This window comes from Larimichthys crocea, chromosome III (genome assembly GCF_000972845.2).
Source record: "Larimichthys crocea isolate SSNF chromosome III, L_crocea_2.0, whole genome shotgun sequence".
NCBI lineage: Eukaryota > Metazoa > Chordata > Actinopteri > Sciaenidae > Larimichthys > Larimichthys crocea.
This window is the reverse complement of record NC_040013.1, coordinates 11,351,295-11,378,743: the sequence shown is the minus strand read 5'-3', so window position 1 is coordinate 11,378,743 and position 27,449 is coordinate 11,351,295. Positions and strand designations below refer to the sequence as shown.

The window sequence follows — 27,449 nt, the reverse complement described above, 5'->3', positions numbered from 1 at the left end:
GTGTATCCAGCTCCAGCTCTGGGCAAGCAGTCAGTCAGTCACTCAGTCAGTCAGCAAACAAGCAAGCAGTGGGCTCGATTGCCGCATGGCCACTGTGTGAAAACTTTATTCTACACAACAAAGTGGAAAGAGTCGGATAAACGAAGGAGAGCAGACGCTCGGAGAGGCTGAGGGACATACCAGGAAGAAGAGGTCTCCTATGAATGTAGAACCTGTGCTCCGGCTCATTAAAGTGTTGTTTCCCACTCGTGCATGTTTAAACCAGAGGAGAGCTCTGGTGCCGTGTGTCGGCCAGACGACTAGTACAAACGAGTGGCTACAGCAGGCATGATTTTGAGACGGGGCTCAGTCGTTGTTGCCTTTTTACTCTGCTTTCTCACGAAGGTATGTGGGTGAGGGTCACTCGGTTCAACTGTTTGATTGTGATCGCTTCACTTTTACATGCAGTTATTGCGATGGCGCTCAACTTTTTTTTTTTTGTTTTGTCCTTTATGTAATGTTGTTGTTTTTTTTCCCAATTGCATTCACTGTTCTGTCTTCAACAGGTGTCAGAGGGATCCGGACAATTCGAGTTGCAAATCTTATCGATGCACAATGTTAACGGAGAGCTGCTGAACGGCATGTGTTGTGATGGCACACGGAACACGGCGGATAGAAAATGCACACGGGACGAGTGCGATACGTTTTTTAAAGTTTGCCTGAAGGAATACCAGTCCAGAGTTTCTGCTGCAGGGCCCTGCAGCTTCGGAATGGGATCTACGCCTGTCCTCGGAGGGAATACCTTTTCTTTCAAGAGCTCTGTCAGGAATGACAAATCCAGGATAGTTTTGCCCTTCAGTTTTGCCTGGCCGGTGAGTTGGAGTCTTCCAAAAAAAAAAAAAAAAAAAAAAAAAGTTTCCTGAAGCAAAAACACAAAAAAGAGATAATAATGTGTGCAGGGTAATTCTGTGCAATTACTGTCCGTCACTCATTCTTATTTCACAAAAAGTGGTTTGAAAGGTTTTTTTTTTTTTTTTTAAAGTGTGAATTATCCGTTAGAGGTCTCCTCATTATCTGCGCCAATTAACCAGGTGCAGGTATTTTTCTCCCATCAGGCCTAGACCTGTTTATTCTGTCTAAATACTGTTTAAACGACTTTGAATAAAACCTCAGTGTCCAGTGGGAGATCTCTAAAGAAAACCGTTCAAACCACCACATAACCATCAGTATGAACAACAATAATACAAACAATAATAAACATTAAGAGAAAAAACATTTTGAAAGTGTGTTCTACTGTAAATCAGTGGGAAGCTTCTTTTTTACAATGCGTTCATGAAATGTTCCTCATAAACATTATGTCTGGCTTCATCCAACAAATAAAAAGTTGATATGTTAGGTTTGGTGAGCGGCTGCATTCCCCTCCTCTGCCCCCCCCCTGGCAGCTGCTCATGTTGTACAGTCCTGTAACTTCAGAGTGAAAACCAACTTTCTGGTTTCCTCAAGTGTCAGCTCTTCTTTGTAGAGTAAATAAATGGGGGCCTGGCAGGCCTGTGTGAGTGTTGAAGCTCTTGTGTGAGAGATATGATTTGCCATGCTGGAGCACATTTCGCCCGTGGTGAAAAAAGCAGGACTTGTGTGTGCACACAGACTGACTGGCCCCACAGCTTGGCCCGCAAACTCCTCCACTGTGCCTGATGGGTGAAAGGCACAGTCCACTGGTATGTGTGTGTCCAATTACATCAAGGCTATTTTTACCTCAATCCTGATGGAAGTTCTTGTTGTAATTTCAAGCATTATGTGCTGAGATGGCCTCAAAAAGCCCGAATAAGTGAAAGAACTGGAAGATTATGCCTTTTCATTTTTGTGTTACCTGTGGGGCAGACAGATCATTTAGATTTGTGTTTTCTCTATGATCCAATAGCCAGTAAAACAATGTTCTCAGCAGGGTAGCATGCAATTTGATATGTTCTGTAGTTTTTATTTGCTCTCCACTTAGACACTGGCGCCTCACACCTTTTTTTTTCTTTTCTTTTTTTTTTTTTAAGACAAAGGTTTCTGTTTGTTTTCACTCTATGGCAGCACTAAGTTGGCATGAACGCTCTGAGCTAGATTAGTTTCATCTTACCAGTTGAAAATCATTCCTACTTGAAAACAGCACTTGTTGACGTTGAAATGAAAACCTGGTGCCATTTCAAGTTTGAGGACTCGGATAGCTTTACTCCTTTTCTTTTCCTGACGTGTTGATAAAATGTACTCCACATGACCTACATGTGTTGAACTAACAGAGGCTGTTCTTGTCATGTTCTTGGAGGGACGTGGGGGGGTTATATTTCCAGTCAAACTTGCAGAAAAGTTGAAGCTTTTCTATTGTGCTGTGTGGATGTATCAATTAAGAAACCTCACATGTCAATGAAATCAACTGTATTTGTATTAAATTACTAGTTTTAAGGAACGCAGGCTGAGATTTGGGAAAGAACCACTCGTTAGATTCTCTCATCCTTCACTTCAAGTGTTTTACTTCAGTGCACATTCACAATCGTCAGGTTAGGTATGATATCACTCTTTGTCCTTTTCATCAGTTGATTGGCTGTTGTGGACAGATGGCAGTGTGGTGCAATTGGGTTGTTGGGTACTCTTGAGTTCATGGAGCCCCCCCCTCCTTCATCCTCTCTTGTGAGCTGCATGAAGTTGGCCTCTTGTCCAGGCCAAGGGCTTTGTTTAAGTCACGCTCGGTTGGACCCCAGGCATTTCATCACTTTAACCTTGCCACCCACAGTAACTGCTGCACTTAATGAGGCTACACACATGTGCTCAGATCAGGTAGGGCAAGAGCCAGGCGTCCAGCTGAATGCTGTCGGCTGGACATTAGCGCATCGCTGTTGTAGAGCCCTGTATGGATTCACCAATGTCTGCATCGTGCTTTTATCCCACAGAAGTGAGGGCCCTCACAGTGTATCAAGCAGGGACAATGGTGTGCCCTCGTTGACTACAGTGAGGATTACAGAGCATAATAGAGGCAGTGCAGCTGTAATGCCAGCACAGGGCAAGCAACAGGAAGCAGTTGTAGTAGACTCAGCAGTGATGAAGTTGGCTGTGACCTTGCCTCTGTGGCCACCTCAGCATATTTACTCATGGTACACCTATACAAGGAAAATGATTGGGTCGATTCTTTTTAGACTGAGCTTTTACAAGCACTTAATAGCTAATTTGTCAACTAGTTTCCGTCCTGACTAATCTTGTTGATCAGCACCCTAATAACCCTCAAATCTGATTTTATTTTTAATCCGTATTTATTATCATGACATTTTAATCTTACATGTCCTCTCAGATCTTGAACATATCTGATTTGTTGACAGCTCAGAGCTGTCAGAGAACCGGCATCAGGTGAGTACAATAAGCAGCTAAGCCTTGAAGGTAGTAATGACATGTTTGTTTTATATAGCCTGCTCTGATGTGGCAGTTACGTGCAAATTACTCAAGTGAAAGAGGAGAAAGAACTGTGTTCTGTTCCTATTTTTTTTTCTCTCTACCTCACCCTGTCCTCTTCTTTGAACAAGGACTTTTTTAACGTATTTGTGTCAGTTTGACGTTACATAATGGCCTCACTGCTTATCAGAGTTGTTTCAAGCTGTATGGAAGCATGCCATCAATAGAAAATAAATTTAATTTGGATCACCTGTGCCCTGTTATTGTTTCCCTTAATGGTTAGTGACCCTTGCAAAGGACAGATGATTGGCTGCTTATTTAGTTAAATGCTTGATGTGACTTTCATTCCTGGTCCCGGGTTCATGTTTTGATCTTGTTTGCTTTTCAAGAGAACCAAAATCTGTTTGCCATGTCTCTTGTTGTACTTGGCAAAAGGTGAAATTCTTTCGTCGGGGTGAGGTTCTGTCATACCCCCAGGCTGATGTACCTTTACAGCATATCTAATGAGCTGTTGATCATATAGCATTGTTTCTCTTGTTGTGATGAAAATCTCTTGGCAAACATCGCATTTCTTCCCTCAGTCCATCTGTGTAGTCTGGCTTTAGGCTGATTGTGGGAGTTTTCTGGGTTAGGACTGAGCCTGGGTTGTATGGCAAAACAGGGTGTGTTACTTAGCAATCCCAATCATTGGTTAGATCTCAGTTTGATACTACTGAAGTGATTGACTCAGGAAAACTGATACAGAAGGTCAACATCCTTTTGACTGGACTGTTGACATTTCCTCTGTGCTGAGTGTAAACCTAGGACAGCCTAATCTGTTTCTGCCTTGCCTTTATTTAGACCTTTGGCTCTTTTGCGTTATTCCGTGAGACATACCTTTTTATTTTATTTAGTTTGATTGCCTTGTAATGGTACAAATCCATTTTGAGTTAAGGTGTGTGTGTGTGTGTGTGTGTGTGTCTGTGTGTGTGTCTGTGTGTGTGTGTGTGTGTGTGTGTGTGTGTGTGTGTGTGTTGGGGAAAATTCCCCTACTGAGAGGATTCAGTAGTGTTCTTTGGCAAGTCATTGTGATTCGAACTGGAATGATTTTTATCGCTTATGTTGCTTGTCTGTCGGACAGTGTCTGCTTGGCCAGGAAAGATAAGAAGACATATGGCCATACTTATTGCACTTGGACGTGTGTGTGTGTGTGTGTGTGTGTGTCTGTGCGTGCGCACGCTGTAGTTCAAAGAAGTTGTGAGTCAGCTGGGAGCCTGGGAAAAGTGAACCTGGCAGTGGCAGACGGTTCCAAGCTGATAACCGCTGGGGAGTTATGGAGTGTTAGTGAATGAGGAGTCGGGGGTATCTCACTTTCTGGAAGCAGTTATTTGGTCTGGCACTAAACATCCAATAATGGCGAGGCTTCTTGTTAGATCAAGCCACTATGACATTGTAGTTTGTTAATATAAAGCCTGTGTATCTTCAGCTGTAGGTTACAAGATGTCAAATCACAGAAACTTTGAGACATGTAGGTGAGTAGTAAACATTCTTATCTAAGGCCGCTGTGTTTTTAAATGAACTTTTTATGGTGTGGCTCTTCAATCGTGTTTATGTAGTGTTAATACGTGATCAGTCTGTGGTGTTGATGATGATCACAGTGCTGCAACAGCTTCCATGTTGAGGCAAGTCCAAATCGTGCAAGATTTGGGCGTGTTGTCATGCTCTTATAGCCTTTAAAGAAATCAGCCAGAAACCCATTAAACTTTGTGCCTGTTGATGACAGCCCACAAAGCGGTTTAATGATTTTTTTTTTTTCCCCTTTCTTTTTTTATCCCATTAGTTCTGGACACAATGTGAAGTTTCGTTGTGTAGCAGGTAAAACGGGCTTGTTTATGTTTTCACTTGGCAGGGATCCATAAATCCTCCAGAAGTAACTGCCTGTAAAAAGATAATGTTCAAACGTGTTTGGATAGTTTGAGAGTAAAGTACAAATTCTGATAAGTTCTTTTTCTCCATTTGCGGCTTCTCATATTAGTCATTGTTAGTCATTGTTAAATTGACGTGGTTGTGACTAATAATATTTCTGAGTGATAATTTACTCAGTTCATGTGTGCAGTAATGCTGCATTTGAGTTCCTGTTTTTTTTAGGATGAGCTCACCAGGTTTACCGCACTGCGCAGACTATGTGGGATGTATTTTGGGTGGCGCCAACCCAAAACAGTGTAAGTGGAATTGACATTCAGCTGGGAGTGCACATACTGCAATGATGCATTCAAGAGCAGTTGTGCAGGCTGGAAAAATGACCTCCCCAATGGGAAATGAACGCTAAAGCTCTTTTGCAAAGGTGCTCTACACGCATGAGGTGAACATCAAAGCAATAACATGATACTGCTAAATGCCTGAAGAGAACCCAGTGGACTGTTGTTCTTAATGTTAATATAACTAGCTGTAGGTTGGGTCATAGGAGTGGATGATTAGGTATCACATTACCACTGACTCACTTACTCGAGTTCTATGTTAAGTGATTTCAGCCAATTGTGAGTCAGAATGTACTGTAAAGACCGTGTTTCTGATGAACCCTGCATTTCAAACAATAGCTGCCCTGATTGCTGTGACATACTGGCAAAGGATGAGACAAATGGCTCCTGGAAAGATGGAAAGTTGAAAGCCTGAAAAAACAAGGTGAAGCTATGAAAAAGAAAAACTGCTCAGGAGTGAGTCATGCTCTTATTCTTTGTATGGAAAGCGAACAGGGGGTTTCCTTCAAGCAGGTTTGTTTACCATGAAGTCATCGCGGCAAAGAGGGCCACAGCGGCGATGCAGAATTTCTGAAATGCCTCCTAGCAGCGCTGCAAGGGGCAAGCATGTGTGTCAATATAACAAGTAGGTGTTTCTAGTGGATGCTCGAGCACTGTAAGTGGATTACACTTTCCTCCCAATCGCATACTTTCTCCCTGAGTCTGTCATGTGCGCTCGCAGACACATTGTTCGTTCCCTCATGACTCCAGCACAGGCCAGTGTGAATGTGTAAGCTGATACTGGTGTGAGCGCTACCGACCCTGAATCGGACAAAGCGTTTTTCGGGAGTGCTGAAATCAAGACAGGCCCTCCGGAGTGTAGCACTCATTCAGTCTCTCTCGTTCTCTCCTTCCATGCCTCGCCATCCGTCACATACACTTCTTTTTTTTGTCTCCCTCTCTCTCTCGCTCTCTCTCTTTTTTTTTTTTCTGCCTGTGCTGCATTTTGCTTAAAAAGCAGTATCCTTACGTACTGCAGTTCGCATTCTGAGCCTATGGCACCAGAGGTTTCTAAATTATCATAAAGTTTAAAATCCGATATACATTGCAAAACAGAATAGACTTTGTGCTTTCCCAGAACACTGGAAATCATCCACCGACTTCTCGCCACATTTTATAAACATGTGGAAAAACAGTTTCTAACGAGAGCAAGGTTACTGTGGCTGAGATGAAGACATATTTTAGGCATTTCAGGGTGAGGTATCCTTTTCATTGTGGTATTTTTTTGTTTTGGCTTATACTAGCCAATATTCGACAGTGTGCCCTGGGCAGCCTGTATATCTGGCTGTTTTTTGGCGAATCAGACACCCTCCTGCTGGGTGGGTGTCCGGCTAGACCAGACCCATGTGTCTGTCATCCTAATGTTGCGACGCAGAGACCTCTGCACCGCCGCAAGCTTATCCTCTTTTAATCAGACCAACGGGGACCTTTGTTCTAAGTTAACAGCGAGCAGCTTCTGTACGAGGCCTTGTTGTGAGCCGTCTCAATGAGAGGGAGATGAAACTTCATTGGCATGGCTGGTGAGGTCATGGGAAACTGGAAAGTTGTTCTTTTGGGGGATTTTTTTTTATTTTTATTGAAAATTCTAAATTTAGGAAGGGAAAAAATGTGTTTGTTTAGAGGAAACTCTGGAACTAGTTAGTTTTCATGGTAACTAACAAACAAAAGGATGTGAACTGTTCTTTTTATGAAATACTGATGGTTGAATAGTTTTGTTTGATGATGCAGTGGTCCTGCTCTTGGCTAACACTGATTTTATCTCTGTCTTGTCTTCCTCAGAGGTCCTACACTTTGATAGTGGAGGCAGTGGACTTCAACAATGAAACCAGTGGTGAGTATTTGTCTTTGTCTGGCATCTCCATCTTGCTTCCTCCTCTCTTTTCTGTCTCTGCCCCCTCCCTCCATCTCTCCCTCACGGCAACGTCTGGGAGGAGTCGTGTTGAAGGTCAGAAAAGGAAGTTTATCCTCCCTGAACTCCCTGCCCTCTTCCACATGGTCCACTGGGTGTGTGTGTGTGTGTGTGTGTGTGTGTGTGTGTGTGTGTGTCTCTGTTAAGAAAGTGTGTTGACAGGTGCCTGTAAGGCGGGAGAGGAGGACAGGGAAGCGAGGGGGAAGAAGAAGGAAAAAGTGGGGACAGGGCAGTCGGTGGAAGGAGGGGGCAGTGCAGACAGAGAGCAGGAAGTGTGGTGAGGTAGAGGAGGGGAGGAGTACAGAGGGGGGGGGCACGTTGCCCCACTATGAAAATGTTTTCATTTGGCCGATGACTGATGGCAGGTGCTGCCAGCCAGGGTCGGGGTCACACTGTCTCACTGTCACTGAGGCGTGAAACACAGAGTTCATCCGGCCGCCCCAGCTCTGCACTACGACCTGCCCGCAGTCACAATGTGTGGGGGGGGGGGCGAGGCCTCTGAGCTACACTGCCCCGTAGGTTACCTCGGGCACAGGTGGGCTGCAGACTGAGCATGTGCAGTGGAAGTCTTTTTAATGTGCACTTCGAAGGCTGCAGGCGTTCTTCCCATGAACGTGGGAAGAACACTGCAGTAACGTGCTGAATCTAAATTCTGGTTGCCAGGTTCGGTTTGTGCCGTTAACTATGCTGGGATTCCTGCTGGTCGGCGGTCAGATTGGCGACAGCATGGTGATTCCAGCAGAGGGGAGGGCTTTATCCCATTCCTGTTTATGCAGGTCTGTTCGAGGTCAACAAGGTTTCGGTCTTTTCTGCTGTATTTGCCGCTCCCCAGAGAGCTATTAGGGCATTGGTGTGAAAAGCTGCCTGAATGTACACAGTCAATGCTGGTTAAGCCCCTCTGAGCTCCACCAGGCTAGCTCATAGCTCTAAGAGCTTCAGACTTTGTGACAATCCTGCCTGATATTAAATGCAAACTGATGCCTAATCCAAATTATAAAACTAAATCTAAAAAAATCAATATTTTATAGATTTTTATAGATCTCTTCTTTTTAGATGAGGGAAAAAAATGAATTTTCTATCAGCGTTTAAGAACAATATTCTCTTTTTTTACAGCTTAAAAGTTTAGATCTTCTCCCTTAACATGAATTTGATGCTCGAGCATGACCTTTTTTAAGCTTTATAAAGCGTGCTTGATTTATGTTTATCCCCGAGCCAGGCAGCAGGTAGTAAGGATGTGCTACTCCTGACACTGCAGGCCAGCAGTCGGTAGAGAAATGCCACACAGCTGAGCACTGGATTCCAGACCACTGCGAAATGTTACCGGGCACTGTGATTTCAGCGTGCCCCTACCCCTGACCCCCCTATACACACCACAGTAAATAAATGACCGCAAGCCCCCCTCCCTCCCCACCCACCCACTACATTGCATTGCATCATACTACACAGAGGAGCGATTCACCCAGCGGTCAGCCACCTCTGCTCATGTGAGTGCAGTAAATAACAACGGTGACACATTTTTCATTCTCTCCCAGGTGGAAGATTTAGATATCAAGTAGCGAGTGCTTCGTGTGCGAGTGAATGAGTGGTGTTAATGCGCAGGGCTTGTATGCATGTGTACAGTGTGGGTTCTGGAGATGGCGCTGAGCCTGTTTGCTGACTGTTAGTGTGTTTGCGTTGCGTTTCATCACAGCCCGTGTCTCCCAGGTCAGTCCTTGCCCGTTTGACAGAGCCGTGACCTCTTCATGTTTGACGTGAAAATAAATCTGGTGTATTCTTTTTTTTGAACTCTTAAAGCACAATCACAACATAGGCTGGACTGCTCATCCGAGGTTTAGATAGATGCTTGTAAGTGTGTGAAAACAAGTTGACTCAAGACCTCTTTTGACTGTTGCTGTTAGTACAAGAATGTATGTGAGAAAGGCAGCCTGGAAAAAGTGCTGATGGCACACTGGCAGGCTTCCCAGCAGTGACTGTGGCATCGGTGTCCTCAACACTGTAATTTATGGCGGCTGCGGTTCTGTCCTCGCCTGAGCAGATGCAGAGGGCAGCATCTGAGACCAGTAATATCCTCAAGCTGTAAACCTGAGAATCAGAAACCAACCAAGGAGAGTTGGAGAGGGAGCGTGAGAAAAAAAGCAGTTAAGAGTGCTCATTACAGGCAGCCTTTTCCTTTTTTCTGCATTTCCTCCTCGTACTTTCCTTCCTCTCCAGCACACATAGTTGCTTTAATTACATATAATCTGCTATCTAAGAGATCTTCTGCAATTTGTGTCAGAATTCTTGGGGCGTTTTTGGGTTCCCACTGTATGATCACGGAAAACATTGCAACCCCCAAAATGCATAATGTAGGCTGCTGCTTTCCACTTTTCTTTTCCTGCCTTCAACATTTGATTGAACACTAAATTCATATTGTTCTGTGTTGTGTCAAAATTGACATTTTAGGTGCAGATGGGAAGTTGATAGAGAAAGCCTCTCATTCCGGTATGATCAACCCCAGCCCGCATTGGCAGAAGCTGACTCACAATGGCCCCGTGGCCCAGTTCGAGTACCAGATCCGGGTCAGCTGTGACGAGCACTACTACGGCTTCGGCTGCAACAAGTTTTGTCGGCCAAGAGATGAGTTCTTCGGGCACTACACATGCGACTACAATGGAAACAAGACATGTCTTGAAGGCTGGTCTGGACCTGACTGCAACACAGGTAAGCCCTGCTTAAAGGCAGCGTGTAATGATGACATCACTTCGAAATGGAAATGCTGATCAAGATGGCAGGTTGAGACAGTGGCATTATTATTCATGACTATGAATGAGTCTTCTAAAGCCAGCAGCCAGACTGTAATTTGTGATTCATGCTGATATGCTGTCTGTTGCGTGGTTTGTACTGAATGGAGGACTTTGTTTCTGCACTCTCTCAGCCTTTTCCACCTCCTTTACCATTCAAATAAAGCATTTCATTGCCTGTATGACCAGGAATAAACTTTCACCTCCAGGAAATCAGCCTAGGCATTAAACCACTTAATATATGTGTTACTGTTTTATATGGTAGGGCCTGCTTGATTGTTTATGTTTGACAGCAGTGTTTATTCTCGCTGGCTAAAATGTCATAGAGTGCAGTTATTATATAATTTACTTCTATAATTAAATAAATAAATGAAACTAAGTTTGACTCTAGTTGGCAGGCAGTGATTCTTCTTCTTCCTCCTCTTCTAGCTATTTGTCGACAAGGCTGCAGCACTGAACATGGATCATGCAAGGAGCCAGGGGGATGCAAGTAAGTGACAGACGCTGCTCGGTATGATTTATTACTCTGTTATCAATGGTTTTACCGCATTTTACTATGTAAAATGTCAAACATGATTTTGTTTAAGTGCCTTTTACTTTTTTCTGGAGGCTGGTGCCAGAATCAGTCAGATATGTAGGGATTGTGTCCAAGCACCGCTTCTGTCATGGCATGGATCTTTCCCCGTACGTGCCTGGTGTTCTGGCCAAGAGACTATCAGTGCCCGGACTTTAGCGGAGACGCAGGCTGAGCTGCAAATCTCTCGTGGAGCTTTGGTCCAGAACTGCCAGTTATGAGGAAAAGGGAGAGGCTCACATGCCAAGACTGCACGTTGGAAATGTAGCGTATGTGTTTCGCTCTAATGAAGCAAGCGTTATCAGTCAAATCATGTGTAACATTCGGATGAGCCTTAAAGTGTATTGTTTGTGTAGCTAATGGCTTCCTAATGCTGTTTATGCACACAGCCAGAGGAAAAGCCAGGCGCAGATGGATATCAGAGCCGGGGCATTGTGTGCACTAACAGTTGTATCTCATCCTCATCCTGGAGGAGGCCCTGCACTGCCCGACTCTTCCCACAGCTCAGGCATTAGTTGCTTTCTTAGTTGTCTGATTTGGCTGTAAATCAAGCACAGGGACGATCAGGTTTGTTCATTTTGTGCCGCAGCTTTGTTGTTTTTCCCATGCTTTTGACATCATCAGGTTTCTTGTAAGTGCTTGTGTGGCCACTGGCAGAACAAGAGGTTGAATTGCTTTAGTCTCTGTACAGGTGTGGCTATATTTAAAGCGCTGTGCCAACAAACTCTCCAAGCAAGCTCTACTACTGTTTGAGTCACTTAAGTCCAAGTGAGTTTCCCATCGTTGGGCTGCAGTGTTAAACAACAGCAGTACATAGCAACATTGGCTGCAGGCAACAGCAGCCTCCCTGTCACAAACTTTATGTCAGCAAAGCCACGGCTAATGACGCTCCGTGGGATTTTGTTTAAGCGCTGCAGTTTTAATGACGCCCTCAGCTTTCATTGTTACCAATAGGGTAATAACAGTGCACCTGTGGACCAGGATTGCCACAGTAGAAAATTGGTTCGCAAAACATTAAGTGTGCAGCCATAACATACCAATTCTTTTCAGGGTTACAATCTTTATGTGCGTTACCAGTGCTCCTCAATGTAATGTCACGTTCCCCAGTAATTTGGCTGTGTAATAACTGTAAATGATTAGGGATCATGCTGGGGAATCCTGCCCCGCTTCTCATGGAGAAGGATTAGCACACTTTTAAGAATAGCCTCTTTAATCACAGACTGAGGTTTACTTAACCACCGCGTTTATTTTTACAGTCCGTCCGTTTCTTGGAGCTAATCAGCGCGCCGCTCCCCCAGAGGGGACACTGTGTTTCCTGTCACCGGGCTCCACAGCAGCAACTGTATCGCCACCTCGCCACCTTTTTTTTTTTTTTTCACAGAGCGGGCTTATCAGTCAGGCTGGATTGCCGTCTTAATTACGGAGCCCTGGAAGAAAAAAGGGGCAGCATTATCAGGGTAATTATGGACCTGGACATTTGAGTGGTCAGCAAGCTGTGTTCCACTCCTCTGCCTGGGGGCCCAAGCCATGACTCCTGATTCATGGGAACCAGGATGAGCAACAGTGTGTAACAGCCTAGAGGAGGGCTGAACACTCCGCTCTCTCGCTCTCTCTCTCTCTGCGAGGATGTCACTACTGCCAAGCCACAGGCACAGTGTTGTTAAAGGGAGCGTCTGGCCGCATGCTAATGTTAGCTGTGCTAAAGGTCCCAATGGAACTGTAATTTAGTGTTTTGTTTTGTTTTTTTTCTGTTTGGTAAAATGCTAAATACTCCTCTGTTTCCCTGCCCCCCAAGTATTGTTAAAAAGCTGTTGCATAAACACCCTGCTACTTAAGATTCATTTGTGGTCTTTTTAAGACGCAGCCCAGTTTGTGAGCAAGAATACTGCCTCTGTTGTTTGTTTCATTTATGCAGCTCCATGCTGTATATGCTAAAGTGTGGTTCATTAAGTTCAGATTATCGCTCCTATCGCTTGTGAAGGAATTTGGAATAAACAGAAGATTAAGATATTGGCATGTTCAGTGGCCACAGGGATTATCTGACCTCGCTGTGATTTTGTGAATATGCCTGAATGTTCTCTGTTTGTGTGCGAGGCTGACCGCATGGCTCTCTGTGTGTCTTACAGGTGTCTGTATGGCTGGCAGGGCCAGTACTGCGACAAGTGCATCCCCCACCCCGGCTGCGTACACGGCACCTGCGTCGAGCCGTGGCAGTGCCTGTGCGACACCAACTGGGGCGGCCACCTATGCGATAAAGGTTAATTCCCGTCTCCAATTTCAGTTGCAGTCGCTGTAGGAGCAGCCCATGTTGTGTGAAAACAAACTAAAACCAGCGTGAAACGCTCCTTTTTTCCCCAGATCTGAACTACTGTGGCACTCACCAGCCATGCCTGAATGGAGGGACATGCATTAACACAGGACCTGACAAGTACCAGTGTACCTGCGCTGAGGGCTACTCTGGTGCCAACTGTGAGCGAGGTAAGAGTTTGTGATGTTCTGCAAGATAACTTCTAGTCATGCCAACTTATTGCTAGCGCGCTTCAAAGGGCATTCCACCAATTTTTACAAAACCAAAGTTCAGTTTTACTTGTCATGGGTACTACTCCTGACATCCTAAGGGTATCGGATTGAGCTCGAAACTTTAAATTTTTACCAGAAAGGCTGCATTATGAACTGGGGTTGTGGTGTTTGAAAGATGTGGGTATTAACCAGATGTGGAAGATCTAATAAAAGGCTATCAAGTTGCATTATGGAAAATGCAGGAACCAGTTTTCTTAGAGGTCAGAATATCTTGTGCTCTGCTGCTTTATATTTTGACCATTCTTTGTTTAATCTGTCCCCCAACTTTATGGAAGTGCAATACTAAATCTGGCTGCCCCTTCAAGACTACTTAAATTGTTTTGGCAAACAAAATGGAGTTTTAGTCTCATGGGGTCTCAGACTCCAACTTGCAGTCATAATGAGTGGGAAGGTTCTGGGCTCGTTGAGCTTACAGACAAAGGGTCAGAGGTGCCTTGAGTTTGTAATCAGAGGAGGTGGTAACTTGGCAATAATCTGTTTCCACTCCAGCGTGAGTGGCCCCCAAGTCAGGTAATCCACCAGTTTGATCTTCGGGGGCCGGTCATCCCTCCGCTCTTCAAGCACTCGAGACAGATGGGTGTGGTGCTAAGGTTCAGCTGCTGCGAACACTTACCATGGAGATGATGGTTTTTCCTCATTAAATCTGAGCCTCGCGGGGTGCTGACAGCTTAACTGCAGAGATGTCAGGAAACCGTGCCCTTCGTAACAGGAGGTCCTCAGACCAGGGGATACGTCAGGCTATTGTAACACACAGTCCCCAGGGTGCATCGCCGCATCCTCTCCCCTCCCTCCTCCCCGAAGCATACCAAAAACCGTCCACTGATCACCACTAACAGCTTAGTTATTCCCAGAGTGAATCATTCATTTTTGATTCATTTGGGGCCCACTCGTCCATAAAAGAGAAACTTCATAGCAGAGGCTCCCCCTCTCCCGCTAGCCCTCCCGCCAGTCTCTCATCTTGTGCCGCCTCTCAGAAGAAGAATGGCGGGGAGTCAGAGGGAAGTCACGGCGCGTTGGTCAGGTCAACTTAGCATGAAAGATGATTTCCTGGTGCTGTGGTCTGCCGGGCGGGTAATGAGAGTGAGATGGGGGGGATTTTTGGGGCAGTTGAAAGGGGGGGGGGTCGGTCGGTCGGTGATGGGTGAGGGAAGGAGTCAACCCCCTGGGTGTTTCCTGCTGACAGGAGCGTGAGGCTTTCAAGGGAGAATCAGAAGCCGAAATGCATTTTTGCATCTGATTTGTTTTTTGAATAAGATGGCAAATGTAGACCACATAATGTCACAGTGAAATACTCTCACAACAGCTGCCAAAAAGCGCAAATCTAAATTAGATCACCAGGTGATCATCCAACATAAATTAAGTGTCATGAATTGACAGTAGCAGTATCCAAGGGTGGATAATTTTTTTTTCCCTTCTTTAAAATGACTCATAAGGGTGTGTGTGTGTGTGTGTGTGTGTGTGTGTGACCTGTTTTCAAAAACGTTCTTTCTCATTGCAGCGGAACATGCCTGCCTGTCAAATCCATGTTCTAATGGAGGGAGCTGTTCAGAAACCAGTCAAGGCTACGAATGTCAGTGTGCACCAGGCTGGAGCGGCCCCTCCTGCACCATCAGTAAGATTGCACTCAACCAGCACCCATTCATTGTTAAGACGTAGAAAAATAATAACCCAAATTGTTTTGCTCTGCTTAGACGTTGACGACTGCTCTCCGAACCCCTGCAATCACGGAGGAACGTGCCAAGATCTGGTTAACGGTTACAAGTGTCACTGTCCTTCACAGTGGACAGGCAAGACGTGTCTGATAGGTGAGCCAGCCGCTCTGTTTTCCTCTTTCCACCACTTCACGGCTGTCAACTGCACATGCAAATGCCACAAACCCTTCCTCTCCCTTCCCTAGATGCCAACGAATGCGAGAGCAAGCCTTGTGTCAATGCCAACTCATGCCGCAACCTGATTGGTGCATACTTCTGCGAGTGCGTCCCTGGTTGGAAGGGGCAGAACTGCGACATCAGTGAGTTGAAGGCTGTCAGCTGCAGCTGTGGATCAGGACACCTGTCCAGCTCCGGCCTGCTTGTTATTTCTTTCTGTGTTCATTCAGTAAAGGCTGAATTGAAGCTGTTATATGAAGGCATAAAGCAAACAGAGCAATGCAGCTTTTTCCTACAGCGTAAATGAATCTGCTGTATCATTATTAGGCCTGTGTGTGGCCAAAGCTGTGGTGATTAGAGGTGGCTCAAAACAATCCCAGGACTAGTTTCACTTGGCAGCAGTCGAGCAGGAGCAGGATTGCTCAATGCTCTGTGCTGCACTGATTTTGGAGCCACGTTATCCAACTCTTGCAGAGCGCCTTCGAACTCAGACAATGTTTTTAAAGGCCCCTAGCATGGGAAACATAAAGCACAGACTTGTTTTCAAAGACAGGCTATTTAGTCAAGCTGTTCAGAATTAATCTTCAGATTTGTTTCCCTGTGCAGATATAAACGACTGCAAGGACCAGTGCCAGAATGGAGGAACTTGCAAGGTACGTGTTAGGTCAAAAACTCTCCAGCTTTATCTGGTATGACTGTTTTGTTTGCCAGCTTGTTTGTTTGTTTTTATTATGTCTTTTTCTTGAAGCCCGAGACATTTACAGCGGTTATATAAATAGCTGCTGTAAAGCGTTCTCTCCAAATCGACTGGAATTGTTGTGGAATTCCTCTCTGAAATAAAATCTGAGGGGAGTGGGTTCAGAGGGGTTTCTAAGGGAGGGACACACAAGTTTCTTTACCACACTAGATCGAATTACCATAAACATTATTGTGTTGAGCCTGTGCCAGGAAAATGTGTTGAAATAATTGCGCAGCTCTGATAATGTTCCCCCAAACTTGTCGTACCCCCCCCTCTCCTCAGCCTTGCTCTTCGTCCTATGCTCTGGTTTGACAGTTATTGTTTGGACCCCACCCTGTCAAAGCAGTTAATCAAATTTGTGGTTTGCACGAGGTTAACCCTAGTTTCTCTCCCTCTCTCTCTCTCCCTCCCTCCCTCAGGACTTGGTAAACGGCTATCGCTGCATGTGCCCCCCTGGCTTTGCCGGCGAACACTGTGAGAGGGACATCGACGAGTGTGCGAGCTCGCCGTGCCTGAACGGCGGGCGCTGTCAGGACGAAGTGAACGGCTTCCAGTGCCTGTGTCTGGCTGGCTTTTCAGGAAATCTCTGCCAGGTGAGACACGACTCCCACCACTATCCACACACAATTAAGCACGCATCCTCCCTGCTATCATCTAGCATCTTAAACCCTAGGCCCCCCCCTTGCCCCTTTTCTGCCAGCATTGCTGTATCTTTGGGTTCGTTGTAAAGTTTTCCTGCCCCACCCTCCTAAATGGCTGTTGTTCCACAGTCCTCCTTTTTAAAAGGGAGTGCTTTGTTGAAGCTGCTCCTGGCTACAGCGGGATACATTCCTCAGCGCTGAAGCCCAGACTCAGAGGACGGCTCCTATGTCTCTGCCTTGTTTTTCCCCTTCCTCTAAGCGCTGTGCGTGTGTTGTTTCCTGGCACAGCCTGTAGGGAGGATGCTGTGGGTTTTGCTCTGTTTAGTGTAGCAGAAACTATGTCAGCTATCAGGTTCACCGCTCTCTATTCAATACCTTTCTGCCCCAGCTGGATATCGATTACTGCTCTCCCAACCCGTGTCAGAACGGTGCACCCTGCTTCAACCTGGCCACCGACTACTACTGCGCTTGCCCAGAAGACTACGAGGGCAAAAACTGCTCTCACCTTAAAGACCACTGTCGCACCACCACATGTAAAGGTACGTCTCCAGCCCGCAATAACGAGCATAATAATTTAGCTCATCGACTTTTATTTCCAGAACGTTTCTGTAAGGCGATCTGTGTAGCGTGCTCCAGTAAAATGCTGAATAAGGCAAGGTCTTCACCATTTGCCCACACTTCTCCCATGAGGGCAATACCTATATTTTAGTTTCATGCACTGAAGTTTCTTGGCCAAGGTGTGCAGTTTAGAGTGTAGCTCCCTTGATGAATGCCCCCCCACCCCTCTCCATCTCCTCAGCAAAGCTTTTCCAGTGATTCTCCCCTCCTCTGAGTTCCTTGAAAATCTGGCAAAAGGCTGATAGCACTGTGTGTGTTCTTGGTAATGACTTGGTGGGCTACCTCTTCTTTTTCCCCCTCAATGAATGTGCACATTTTTCTGTGTGTATATGTGTGTAATTGAGTGAGTGGACCAACCACGGAGTCAGATACCAGACGGTGAGATTCTTTCTGCTCTTGGCAAGAATTAAGTGATTACAGGGGAGCAAACTCTCCTAACCTGATCAGACAGGGGGAAAGGAAGGGATTTCAGCGCAGAGTGAAAAACATCACTTTGAATTGCTTGTGAAAGCATAACAGCTTATTGCTGTTTCTTTTATCATTCTGTTTCTTTTACCCGATACTGTTTTTCTCTGGGGATGAGAATTTTTAACCACCTTCTTGGTGTAATTATCTATAATTATCTTTGTTAACCCTCGGCTTAATCGCCCACCATTGCAAAAGCCATTGATAGGATCCCAGAGGGTTACTCACTTTGTCTCTTGGAACAGACAAGAAAGCAATAAAGTAAAACTCCCTCTTTATTGCTTGGAAGACACAAGCTGCATATTAGTGACGTGGAACAACTGTTTGTTCAAACAGGCCTCGTCAGCAGTTTCACCCTCTAAACTGTTTTGTTTTTCTCTGCAGTGATTGACAGCTGCACTGTCGCCGTGGCATCCAACAGCACACCGGGAGGAGAGCGCTACATTTCGTCGAATGTGTGTGGACCTCACGGCCGCTGCCGGAGCCAGGCCGGGGGCCAGTTCAGCTGCGAGTGCCAGGAGGGCTTCAGAGGCACCTACTGTCACGAGAGTAAGACCAGATTCCACACGCACAAGAAATCATGATATATCGTCCTGTGCCTCTGCGAAATAAAAGAACGCTCTTGATCTCACATTTTTCTGATCTGTACAAATTTCAGACATCAATGACTGCGAGAGTAACCCGTGCCGCAATGGAGGCACTTGCATCGACAAAGTCAGTGTGTACCAGTGCATCTGCGGCGACGGTTGGGAGGGCGATCACTGCGAGATCAGTGAGTAGTGTCCTGTGACCTTCAATAAACCCACATCTCCCTCATGGGTTCAGTCCACACTTCAACATGAAAACCGTTTGATGTTTTGTATGAACCACATGAATTACACTCCCGTCCTGTCAATGTCTCCACCAGACATTGATGACTGCAGCACCAACCCCTGTCATAATGGAGGGACATGTCGAGACCTGGTGACTGATTTCTTCTGCGAGTGCAAGAATGGCTGGAAGGGAAAGACATGCCACTCCCGTAAGAGCCTTATTTTTGTTTTTTCCACACCCATGTAGTTTGTCTGTGCAGGCTCATGGTATGTGCTTTATAATTACCCAATGTTCTATCCAGTATGAGTTTTATTAAGACGCATCTAAGGACACAACTTAAGGTCTCAAATGATTCCTGCAGGTGAAAGTCAGTGCGACGAAGCCACATGCAACAACGGAGGCACCTGCCACGACGAGGGCGACACGTTCCAGTGCAAGTGTTCCCCAGGGTGGGAGGGCACAACATGTAACATAGGTGAGTCACACAGTTGCAGTGGTTTGGTTTAATGTTTCATATTCATTTACACTCACACACACACACGCTCAGAGGATTGCTTTGTGGGAGAGCTCCATCTTGTCTCGGATATTAATCAGATCTGTCAGATCTGTGAGGTCCACAAACAGTTTTTATCCCTTCACTCTGTCAACGCTCCCTCCTTTCCCCATCTCCCTCCTTGCCCATTTCTCCCTCTCCCGTGAGTGCTGACAGATATCCGCTTAAAATCCCAGATTGCACTGACAATACACTTCAGAGTCATGGAATGCAGACTCCCTTCAGAGAAAACGGAAACCCGACCAAAAAAAGGCCAAACCAACAGCAGGTCCCCTGAGACTGTTTAAGGTTTATGAGTGCTGATTTTACCGATAATCTTCTAAAGTTACTTTTTCTGTTTGTCTTTCTCAGCCAAAAACTCAAGTTGCCTTCCAAACCCGTGTGAGAATGGAGGTACCTGCGTGGTGACTGGGGAGTCATTTACCTGCGTCTGCAAGGAAGGCTGGGAGGGTCCCACGTGCACCCAGAGTAAGTGTTCTTTAAAGGGGAATGCCGGATGGGATAATGCTGGACAGTTATTGCTCTTAAATGATGATAAACCTCCTGCTACCTAGTGCAGAGGTGAAGTCCTGCATCTGATTAAATCAGACTCTCCCATCCCCTCTTGATCTGTACTTTTTTTTTTTTCTTTTCTTTTTAATCTCTTTCGTCTCTCCCTGGCTGCTGCCGGCCATGAGAGGAGAAAGAGAAGGAGGAGGGAGAAAGGGGCTCAGGAAAGTGGAGACAGATGTTTCACCCTCTCCGCCCTCCTCCTTGTCCAACACACACACCCCTCTCTCCCCTCTCGTCGTTGCATTCCTGTCCAAACAGTGACATGTCGGCTTGTTCTACAGCCCTCCTCCATTTTCCTGGCTTCCCTGTACGCATGTACTCCAAAACATAAATTCCCAGACTTTTGTAAGGGAGGGATAAAACAGCTGGGGTGGGAATCTGGGTGTGGAGGTGTTGTCTGTGGTGCTGGTGGGGTGGGTGGAAGAGCCGGGAACATTTCTTTTGAGGGTGAGAGCCGACTCGATTGTTTGCTCTATGTTGTTAATAGGGCACAGTAATCAGGCAGTGCTGAGTCTGGGCCGACCGGCCCAACACGCCTCTGCATACACAAGTTCAGACGTGCTCTGTTGGCTGTCATGTGCACTAAACAGTCAAAAAAAAATAACACACTCACTACTTTCTGTCTGTCTCTCCCTCCCTTTCTTTATTTTTTTTTCTCTTTCAGATACCAACGACTGCAGTCCCCACCCATGGTAAGTGGAAGCCAAACATTTCCTATAGATTTGGACAGATGTAAACAGGCTGCTCCTCCTGTATCGTAGCTTCTCACCTGCGGGCTTTCTCTCTCTCGTCGTGTTTCGGCTGAGAACCAGGCAGCATACACCCATCCCTGTCATTCCTGGGATGCAATCAGCTAAACCTCTTTTGTGAACTCCCAGGCGCGACTCTTATTTAACCACACACCGCTGGAGCTCACTCCCAAACCCATACACACTTGTCCAATAAAAAGAACAAGTCTGATTGCCTTAATTGCTTTTTGAGAAACTGCTATTTTGTGTTGACTGGTGAGAAAATTCCAGCCTGAAATGGTTCGAAAGCAGAGTGGAGAGATGTCTGTCTGTGAAACAATCCTGGGGGTATCCTGATGTAGAAAACTGAACCCTTTTTTATTTTATTTCTGCAGCTACAACAGCGGAACCTGTGTCGACGGGGATAACTGGTACCGCTGCGAGTGCGCTGCAGGCTTTGCTGGTCCAGACTGTCGGATCAGTGAGTATTAACCCTCCCACTCCTCCCTGATCCCTGTTAGAGGAGGTCCAGGCCACAGGACCGTCACAGTCGCTCCAAGTGGAAGGTCTAGCCGGGCAATTATCTGTGCATTGGGCTGCAGGCCAGGCCGAGCCATTTCGGTGTCACTCCACCGGGCCTTACTGCTGTCCCAGGGGGAAACCGGCTTAGCAGGCCAACAGCTAATCAGCCATGCTCTCTGACACTGATTACACAGATTGTTTTCCCTCTTAAAGGCTTTCAGATGGCCACATTCTTTCCCATTGCAAACCCTTTGTTCTGCTAAGTCCAGCCTTTAGCTCCTGCATACCTGCTAATGATGCTGCCTTTAATAAAGCTACATGGGGCGAAAACGTCCAGGGCTGATTTAAAGCATGTTTGCTTGTTTTTGATTAACTGGCGTGTGTGTGTGTGCGTGTGTGTGTGTGTGTGTGTGTGTGTATATGTACTGTTCAAATGACATATGACCTCAGTGAATTTAGCCTAGGAATTAGATTTGTGTGCTGACTTCTTAACCCAATATTTGTGCGCTGTCTGGCTGTGCTCTTTATTCCAAAAGGGGGGCTGTTTCTTACCTCTCGCTCTTCTGCTTTGTGACAGATATTAATGAGTGCCAGTCCTCTCCATGTGCCTTTGGCTCCACCTGTGTGGATGAGATCAACGGATATCGCTGCCAGTGTCCACCAGACAGGACCGGTCCTCACTGTCAAGAAGGTATAAGTCTTCACAAGATGATGAAGGTCAAACGCACCTTGTGTGATCACATTTCTAATATTGTGGTTGTTGTTGGGTTTTTTTAACACAGTGACAAGAAAACCGTGTTCTGTTAACGGACACGTCACCCCTGATGGAGTCAAATGGGACGATGACTGCAACACCTGCCACTGTTCCAATGGGAAAGTTGTGTGCACAAAGGTATGTCTAAACAAATGTACTCTGCTTCAAAAGTGACGTCAAGGTGAAGTGTTTATGGTAGCTCTGTATACAACTGTGAAGCACATGATGTCATTGTTTATTAATGGTAGAAGGGCTGTGGAGAATAACCGTGCAGGAAGTGGTAATAAATCAAAGGTCGTGTCTGCGGCAAAACTTAACCAACTTCAGAGATCCCAGGTAGGGCCACCATCAACCACAACAACACTGACACACAGGGCAGAGTTGGTTTGGGAGTGTCAGATTCCATACAGAGATGAAGCAGTTTGTTTTGAAAAGAAACACAATGCAACTGTTAGAAAACTGGTGTCAGTTGCCAGTTCTGAATTTTCCCAAAGTTCCACTGGGCGAAGATATGGGGATATACAGCAGAGGCCTGAAGTAGTGCTATCATTCTCCTGCAACCACCAGATGAACAATGGGGCCTCACTGATACTGCTCCCCTCAGGAATAAAATGCATCATGAGGTGAAAATGATCCAGGGCTGTAAGGTACAGACTGCCATGTTAAACATAGTCTGATATGGGAACAAAATTATGTGGGCTTTACAGTACTTGGGCAAACAGGAGCTTGTGTGTTTCATGCAGATTACAGAAGCATATCCTTTGACATGCAGTGGGGCAAAATTAATAATACACACAGAGCCACTATTGTCCTTGACTGGGAAAACTGGTGCCATTGATCTTATTTTACTCTAATCTGTTTACAGTCCTGTTTAGGGCTGGGTTTAGAATCTCTGGTGCTACGGACACATTTCAGTCAGTACTGTGAAACTGAAGCAAAATTCTGATTTAAAATAAGAAACTGATTAGTTTTAGACTAATTTGTGTAGGCTAAGTTCTTGTGCAGCTGCTTGTAGACATTTGAGAAGGTTTTTTTCATGTTATACTAAAAATATCCAGTTTACAGCCACACTAGCAGGTCTGTGAGAAGGTAATTAGGCACTGCAGTGGTTTGAGCTCAGTGTTAACATTAGTGTGCATTAACATGCTCACAAGTTCTGCTGGGACTTTGTCATAAATCAAAGTATGGGATTAATTGAATTTGACCTGTTTGTACCCCTAGTCAGGAGAGCACTATAAGGTTATAATGGTTTATCTTGTGGGTAAACATCATCCTGTGCTATGAACACAATTCATGAATTTCTGAATAATCAGTCTGTCCACTTTATATATATTTAATTTAATGGAAAGTCATGGACACTATCTCAACACTGTTTCTCCTTTTATGTTTCCTCTCCAGATGTCATGTGGTCCTACGTCATGCCATCTGGGTGCCAAAGGTCGAGGCGGGTGTCCTTCAGGCCAGAGCTGCATCCCCATCAGGGAGGGCCACTGCTTTGTGAAGCCCTGCCTCGGCTTTGGCGAGTGCTGGCGCTCCAACCCTCCCCCGCCTTCCACCAAATGCCACCCCAGCTCCAGTTACCAGGACAACAGCTGCGCCAACATCACCTTCACCTTCAACAAGGAGACCATGCCTCGAGTGAGTTACCTAGGCATCAGTAGGGGAGAGATTGAATTAAAGGGTTTTGGGGTCATTTTTCATGGCTCTCCGCTACCACCACTCTTAAATGAATGGGAGCAGCTAACTGTGAAAGATCAGGTTACCAGAAGTGCTCAACCATCTATCCTTGGCAAAAGGATTTCTGGTCTAAGACTCTTGAACACTTTAGTAATGTATCTAAATGTGCTCTAGTAAGAAAAAAAATGTGGGACCGTTTCTCTATTTTCTCCCTGTTTTTTTGTTGACTGCATCCAAGCTTTCACGGCTTTGCCAATCCGCTCTTAACCCAACCACATTGCAAGATTAATTTTAGGATCATATGGATTTGAGCTGAACAGGACCACTGGCGACTCTGTCACCAAATAGGATCATCACTCGCCAGTTCCCTAACAAGCATGACAGCAGATAGTGACAAGCATATGAGCCTGTAGTCTTTAATCTAAATGAGGTGGATCCCGACCAGATAGCTTGTTGAACCAACTGCCAATACAGGCCTAGCTCTTCCTTTTTTTTATTTTTTGTCTTGATTGTCCTCTATTTTTCCATGTGCATTAACATTTGCTTCATTTCTTCTTCGTGTTCAGAGCTTGACTGTGGAGGATGTGTGTAAGCAGCTGAGGCGCTTGTACGTAGTGAAGAATTTCTCCTTGGAGCATTCTGTGTCCATAACCTGTGACCCCTCGTTCTCAGCCAGCAACGAGATCCACGTCTGCATCGTAAGTACCTCCTCCCAGTCCCAGACTGCCATATGTTTGTCTGCCTGTATTAATGCATACTCAAGAAAAATCCCCTTTGATTTATAGCCTGTGGGGTGCATTCTTAACAGCATTAAGATGTGTTTTAATGGGATATGTGGTGGATTTAGATTTGGTTGTTTTGTGTCGTCAGTTTACCGCAAGTAAACACAATCATTGGCAGACATGCTAGAATTTAAACCTAAACCAACAGATTTCTTCTTTCTTCTCATCATTGTAGTCGACCGAGGACCATCGCTTAGACCGGAGCCCCATTAAAGAGATCACAGACAGGATAATCGACTTAGTTAGCAAACGGAACGGGAACAGTACCATCATCACCTCCATTGCGGAGGTGCGCGTGCCAAGCCCCAGCAAAACTGGTATGAACCGAGTGTCTGATTGTTGCCTGTGAATTTCTCCAGACTTGCACACACTTGCATGTCATGTGTATAAATGGGTGGGAGGATTTTATTTTTTTGTGTGTGTGTGTGCTTTTTTTTGAAAAGACCTGATGAGATAGAGCCAAGCCCAGAATATGACAGCAATGCAGAACACCAAAGGAAAACATGCGTCTCTGAAAAATAATTCCTTACCTCCCACATAACTCAGGCCTCCCAGGTCTGCCATCTCATGGCAGTTGTAATGGAGCTTAAAAAGAATCTAGCCAAAATTTCAGTGGAAAAAATCAAGCTGCTTGGCTACGTGGCTTTAGATTGGCTCGCACTGTGACTAGTAAGACTCCCGCATGTGTCCACCATTCATCAACACAGTGACAGCAGACTGCCGCCACGGCCAAATAGAAACAGCCTCCTCCCTGTTCAGGGCTCAGAGGTCAGGTTGCACTGGGAAAAGCATGCTAATGATTTAGCAGCCTTGATGCAGTACTGTACTAAGATCTTTTGTGTATTGTTTAACTGGGTCTTTATTCTTACACATCTTTTTGACTTGCAATTGTCCTCATTTCTTCCATCAGACTACCTAGTGCCACTCCTCAGCTCCATGTTCATCGTCATCTGGGTCCTCGTGCTGGTCTCCATTTTGCTGTGGTGCATGCGCCGCCGGCGGAAACAGAGCAACCACAACGGGACATCGGCCGCCGGCTCAGAGGACAACACGACCAACAACGTGCGGGAGCAGCTTAACCAGATCAAGAACCCTATAGAGAAGCACGTGGGCCTCACGGTGGCCATCAAAGACTATGAAAACAAGAACTCCATCATTGCCAAAATAAGGACAAATCATCCTGAGGGGGATGAGGACGACAAGGAGAGGCACTTACAGAAGGGCCGCTTTGCCAAACAGCCAGCATACACACTGGTGGAGAGGGACGAGAAGACGCCCATCTCCAATCCCAACCCCACATCCAAAAATCCTAATTGGACTAATAAACAGGACAACAGAGACTTGGAGACAGCAAACAGCATAAACAGGATGGACTACATTGTATAGCAGACAGCTGTGTTGCTGCGCAACCAAGCCTTATGCCTTCACACCCCGGTGGTGGGTGAAACGGGGGAGCTTTGGCATGTCTAGTTAGTAAACTGTCATGTCAGTCGTGACCCCACAGTATTTTCAGATATTCCCCATGTTAATTTAAGTTTTGACAAGCTGGCTTACACTGGCAGTGACAGTTGCTTTGGTTGGCTGGAAACACAAGGCACTGGTATACATTTCACTGTAGAACTAGTTGCGAAAGTGTCCTCCTCTGCATTTCAGTCCCCCCCCCCTCCCCACACACACCTTTTTAAAAATGTATTTAGTGGACACATGGAAGGGGCTCCTTGGTGTAATTGTTGTACAATGACTAAAAAACTACCCGACGTGTTCAACACTAGAGCTAATGACTTTTAGTATGTGTTTGGATCTTTCTAGTTCCCTTTGGAGAAAGTGCCTTTTCAGCTTTAGACTTCAGCAACTGTCAAATGAGAAAAAAAAAAAAAAAGATCAACTTTATTATTTATTTTTATTTTTGGGGGGCGGGGCAGGGGTAATGGGAGGGAAGGGTTCAATGTCAGCAGTTGCTGCCAATATGAAGAATTTATGTGTCGATTTAGAACATGTAGATATGTACATTTTTTTTATTAATCATTGTGTATATTTGATTTATTAACTTAATAATCAAGAGCCTTAAGATATCATTCCTTTTTATTTATATGTTCTGTCTAGTTTGAAGGTTTTGATAGCTGTGGAAGCCTACCATTTCTTTCAATTACTTTAATTTTTTTTTTTTTTTTCAACGCATTCTATCAAAGCCAAATTTCAAATAAGACAAAGGATGGGCACTTTTCGCCTGAAAGAAATACTCTCTCTTTTGTTTTTTCCACACATTTGACATTTCATTATTTGTTGCCAGGACCTTGATTGAAGGCAAGTGAGGTTAGGACAACAAAAGATCATGGCTGCTGCAAGGGACGGACATGGTGGCAGACATATTGCTTGCCACTAATGGATTAATACTTAAGGGAACAAAAAAAAATAAATCCTTCAGCAGCTTCAGTTTAACCCATTGACACATTTCAAAAGGCTGTCACAATTCACCAACTTGTGAGGCAAGTCACTTCAATATGACACGCCAGAATTCCCATCTGCTTTAGTCAGCGTAATATCATAAGCTAGACCATGAGTACTTGAACAGTAGGGGGGCAATGGGAACACTGTAGAATCAGACGAAATACACTGCCTTGCTCGGCAAGTATCTGCTTTGTTTCTGTGCACATTTGTTTCTTTAAAAAAAAAAAAAAAATGAGGCTCTTAAAAGACAAACATGTTTTATCTCATTTGTTAACCCTTTGAGATCATGGCAACATTTTGTCCTATTTTTGACTTTGTGTTATGAACTTGAGAATTATGTGTTGATCTGGCAATATATTTTTGAAAGTCATATTTATTAAATATTTTGTATGAAAAGAGAATTAAAGTTGTCTTTGTTCTGGAAGTTGAGTCTGTCTGTGATGCATCAAGCCAAACATGTCAGAGCATATGAACGCTTTCTCATGCAGCTGGCGTGGGAGCTGCTGCTGGAGAGACATCATAGACTTGAGCAAGGTCTCTATCCAAATGTGTTTACAGCTAATTATGTTGTAGCAAGCCATCTTTGTATTAAGTCAATCCCGAAGACAAAAATACCCTCGCTCCTCATGATCCTCAGACAATGTTGTCCTTGTTGGTCTTGTTTAAGTAGCAGTCTTAACTAGAAGCTTTCAAACTAGGCCTGAGAAGCCCACTTTGTAGAGTTGGACTGATTTTTGAGACTCACCCGTCTGTGGGATCTGTTTA

General features: G+C 45.2%; 1 protein-coding gene across 1 annotated transcript; it reads left to right on the top strand.

The window, feature by feature from the left end:
• jag1b (jagged canonical Notch ligand 1b) lies at positions 1 to 27,080 on the top strand. Its single transcript, XM_027278045.1, has 26 exons — positions 1 to 384; positions 546 to 851; positions 7,461 to 7,512; positions 10,033 to 10,290; positions 10,800 to 10,860; positions 13,071 to 13,201; positions 13,303 to 13,422; positions 15,023 to 15,136; positions 15,216 to 15,329; positions 15,422 to 15,535; positions 15,999 to 16,045; positions 16,551 to 16,724; positions 17,161 to 17,311; positions 18,240 to 18,404; positions 18,514 to 18,627; positions 18,763 to 18,876; positions 19,030 to 19,143; positions 19,573 to 19,689; positions 20,438 to 20,465; positions 20,897 to 20,982; positions 21,601 to 21,714; positions 21,806 to 21,915; positions 23,176 to 23,415; positions 24,021 to 24,152; positions 24,412 to 24,553; positions 25,147 to 27,080. Exons 1-26 carry the CDS (start codon positions 328 to 330, stop codon positions 25,620 to 25,622), a joined length of 3,651 nt encoding a protein of 1,216 aa, XP_027133846.1. The 5' UTR covers positions 1 to 327; the 3' UTR covers positions 25,623 to 27,080.
• The last annotated feature ends 369 nt before the right edge of the window (positions 27,081 to 27,449 follow it).

Coding starts and splice junctions, on each gene's coding strand:
- jag1b (XM_027278045.1), top strand. CDS start 328: ATGATTTTGAGACGGGGCTCAGTCGTTGTTGCCTTTTTACTCTGCTTT. Junction 7,513..10,032: donor CTTCAACAATGAAACCAGTG/GTGAGTATTTGT, acceptor TTGACATTTTAG/GTGCAGATGGGAAGTTGATA. Junction 13,423..15,022: donor TGGTGCCAACTGTGAGCGAG/GTAAGAGTTTGT, acceptor TTCTCATTGCAG/CGGAACATGCCTGCCTGTCA.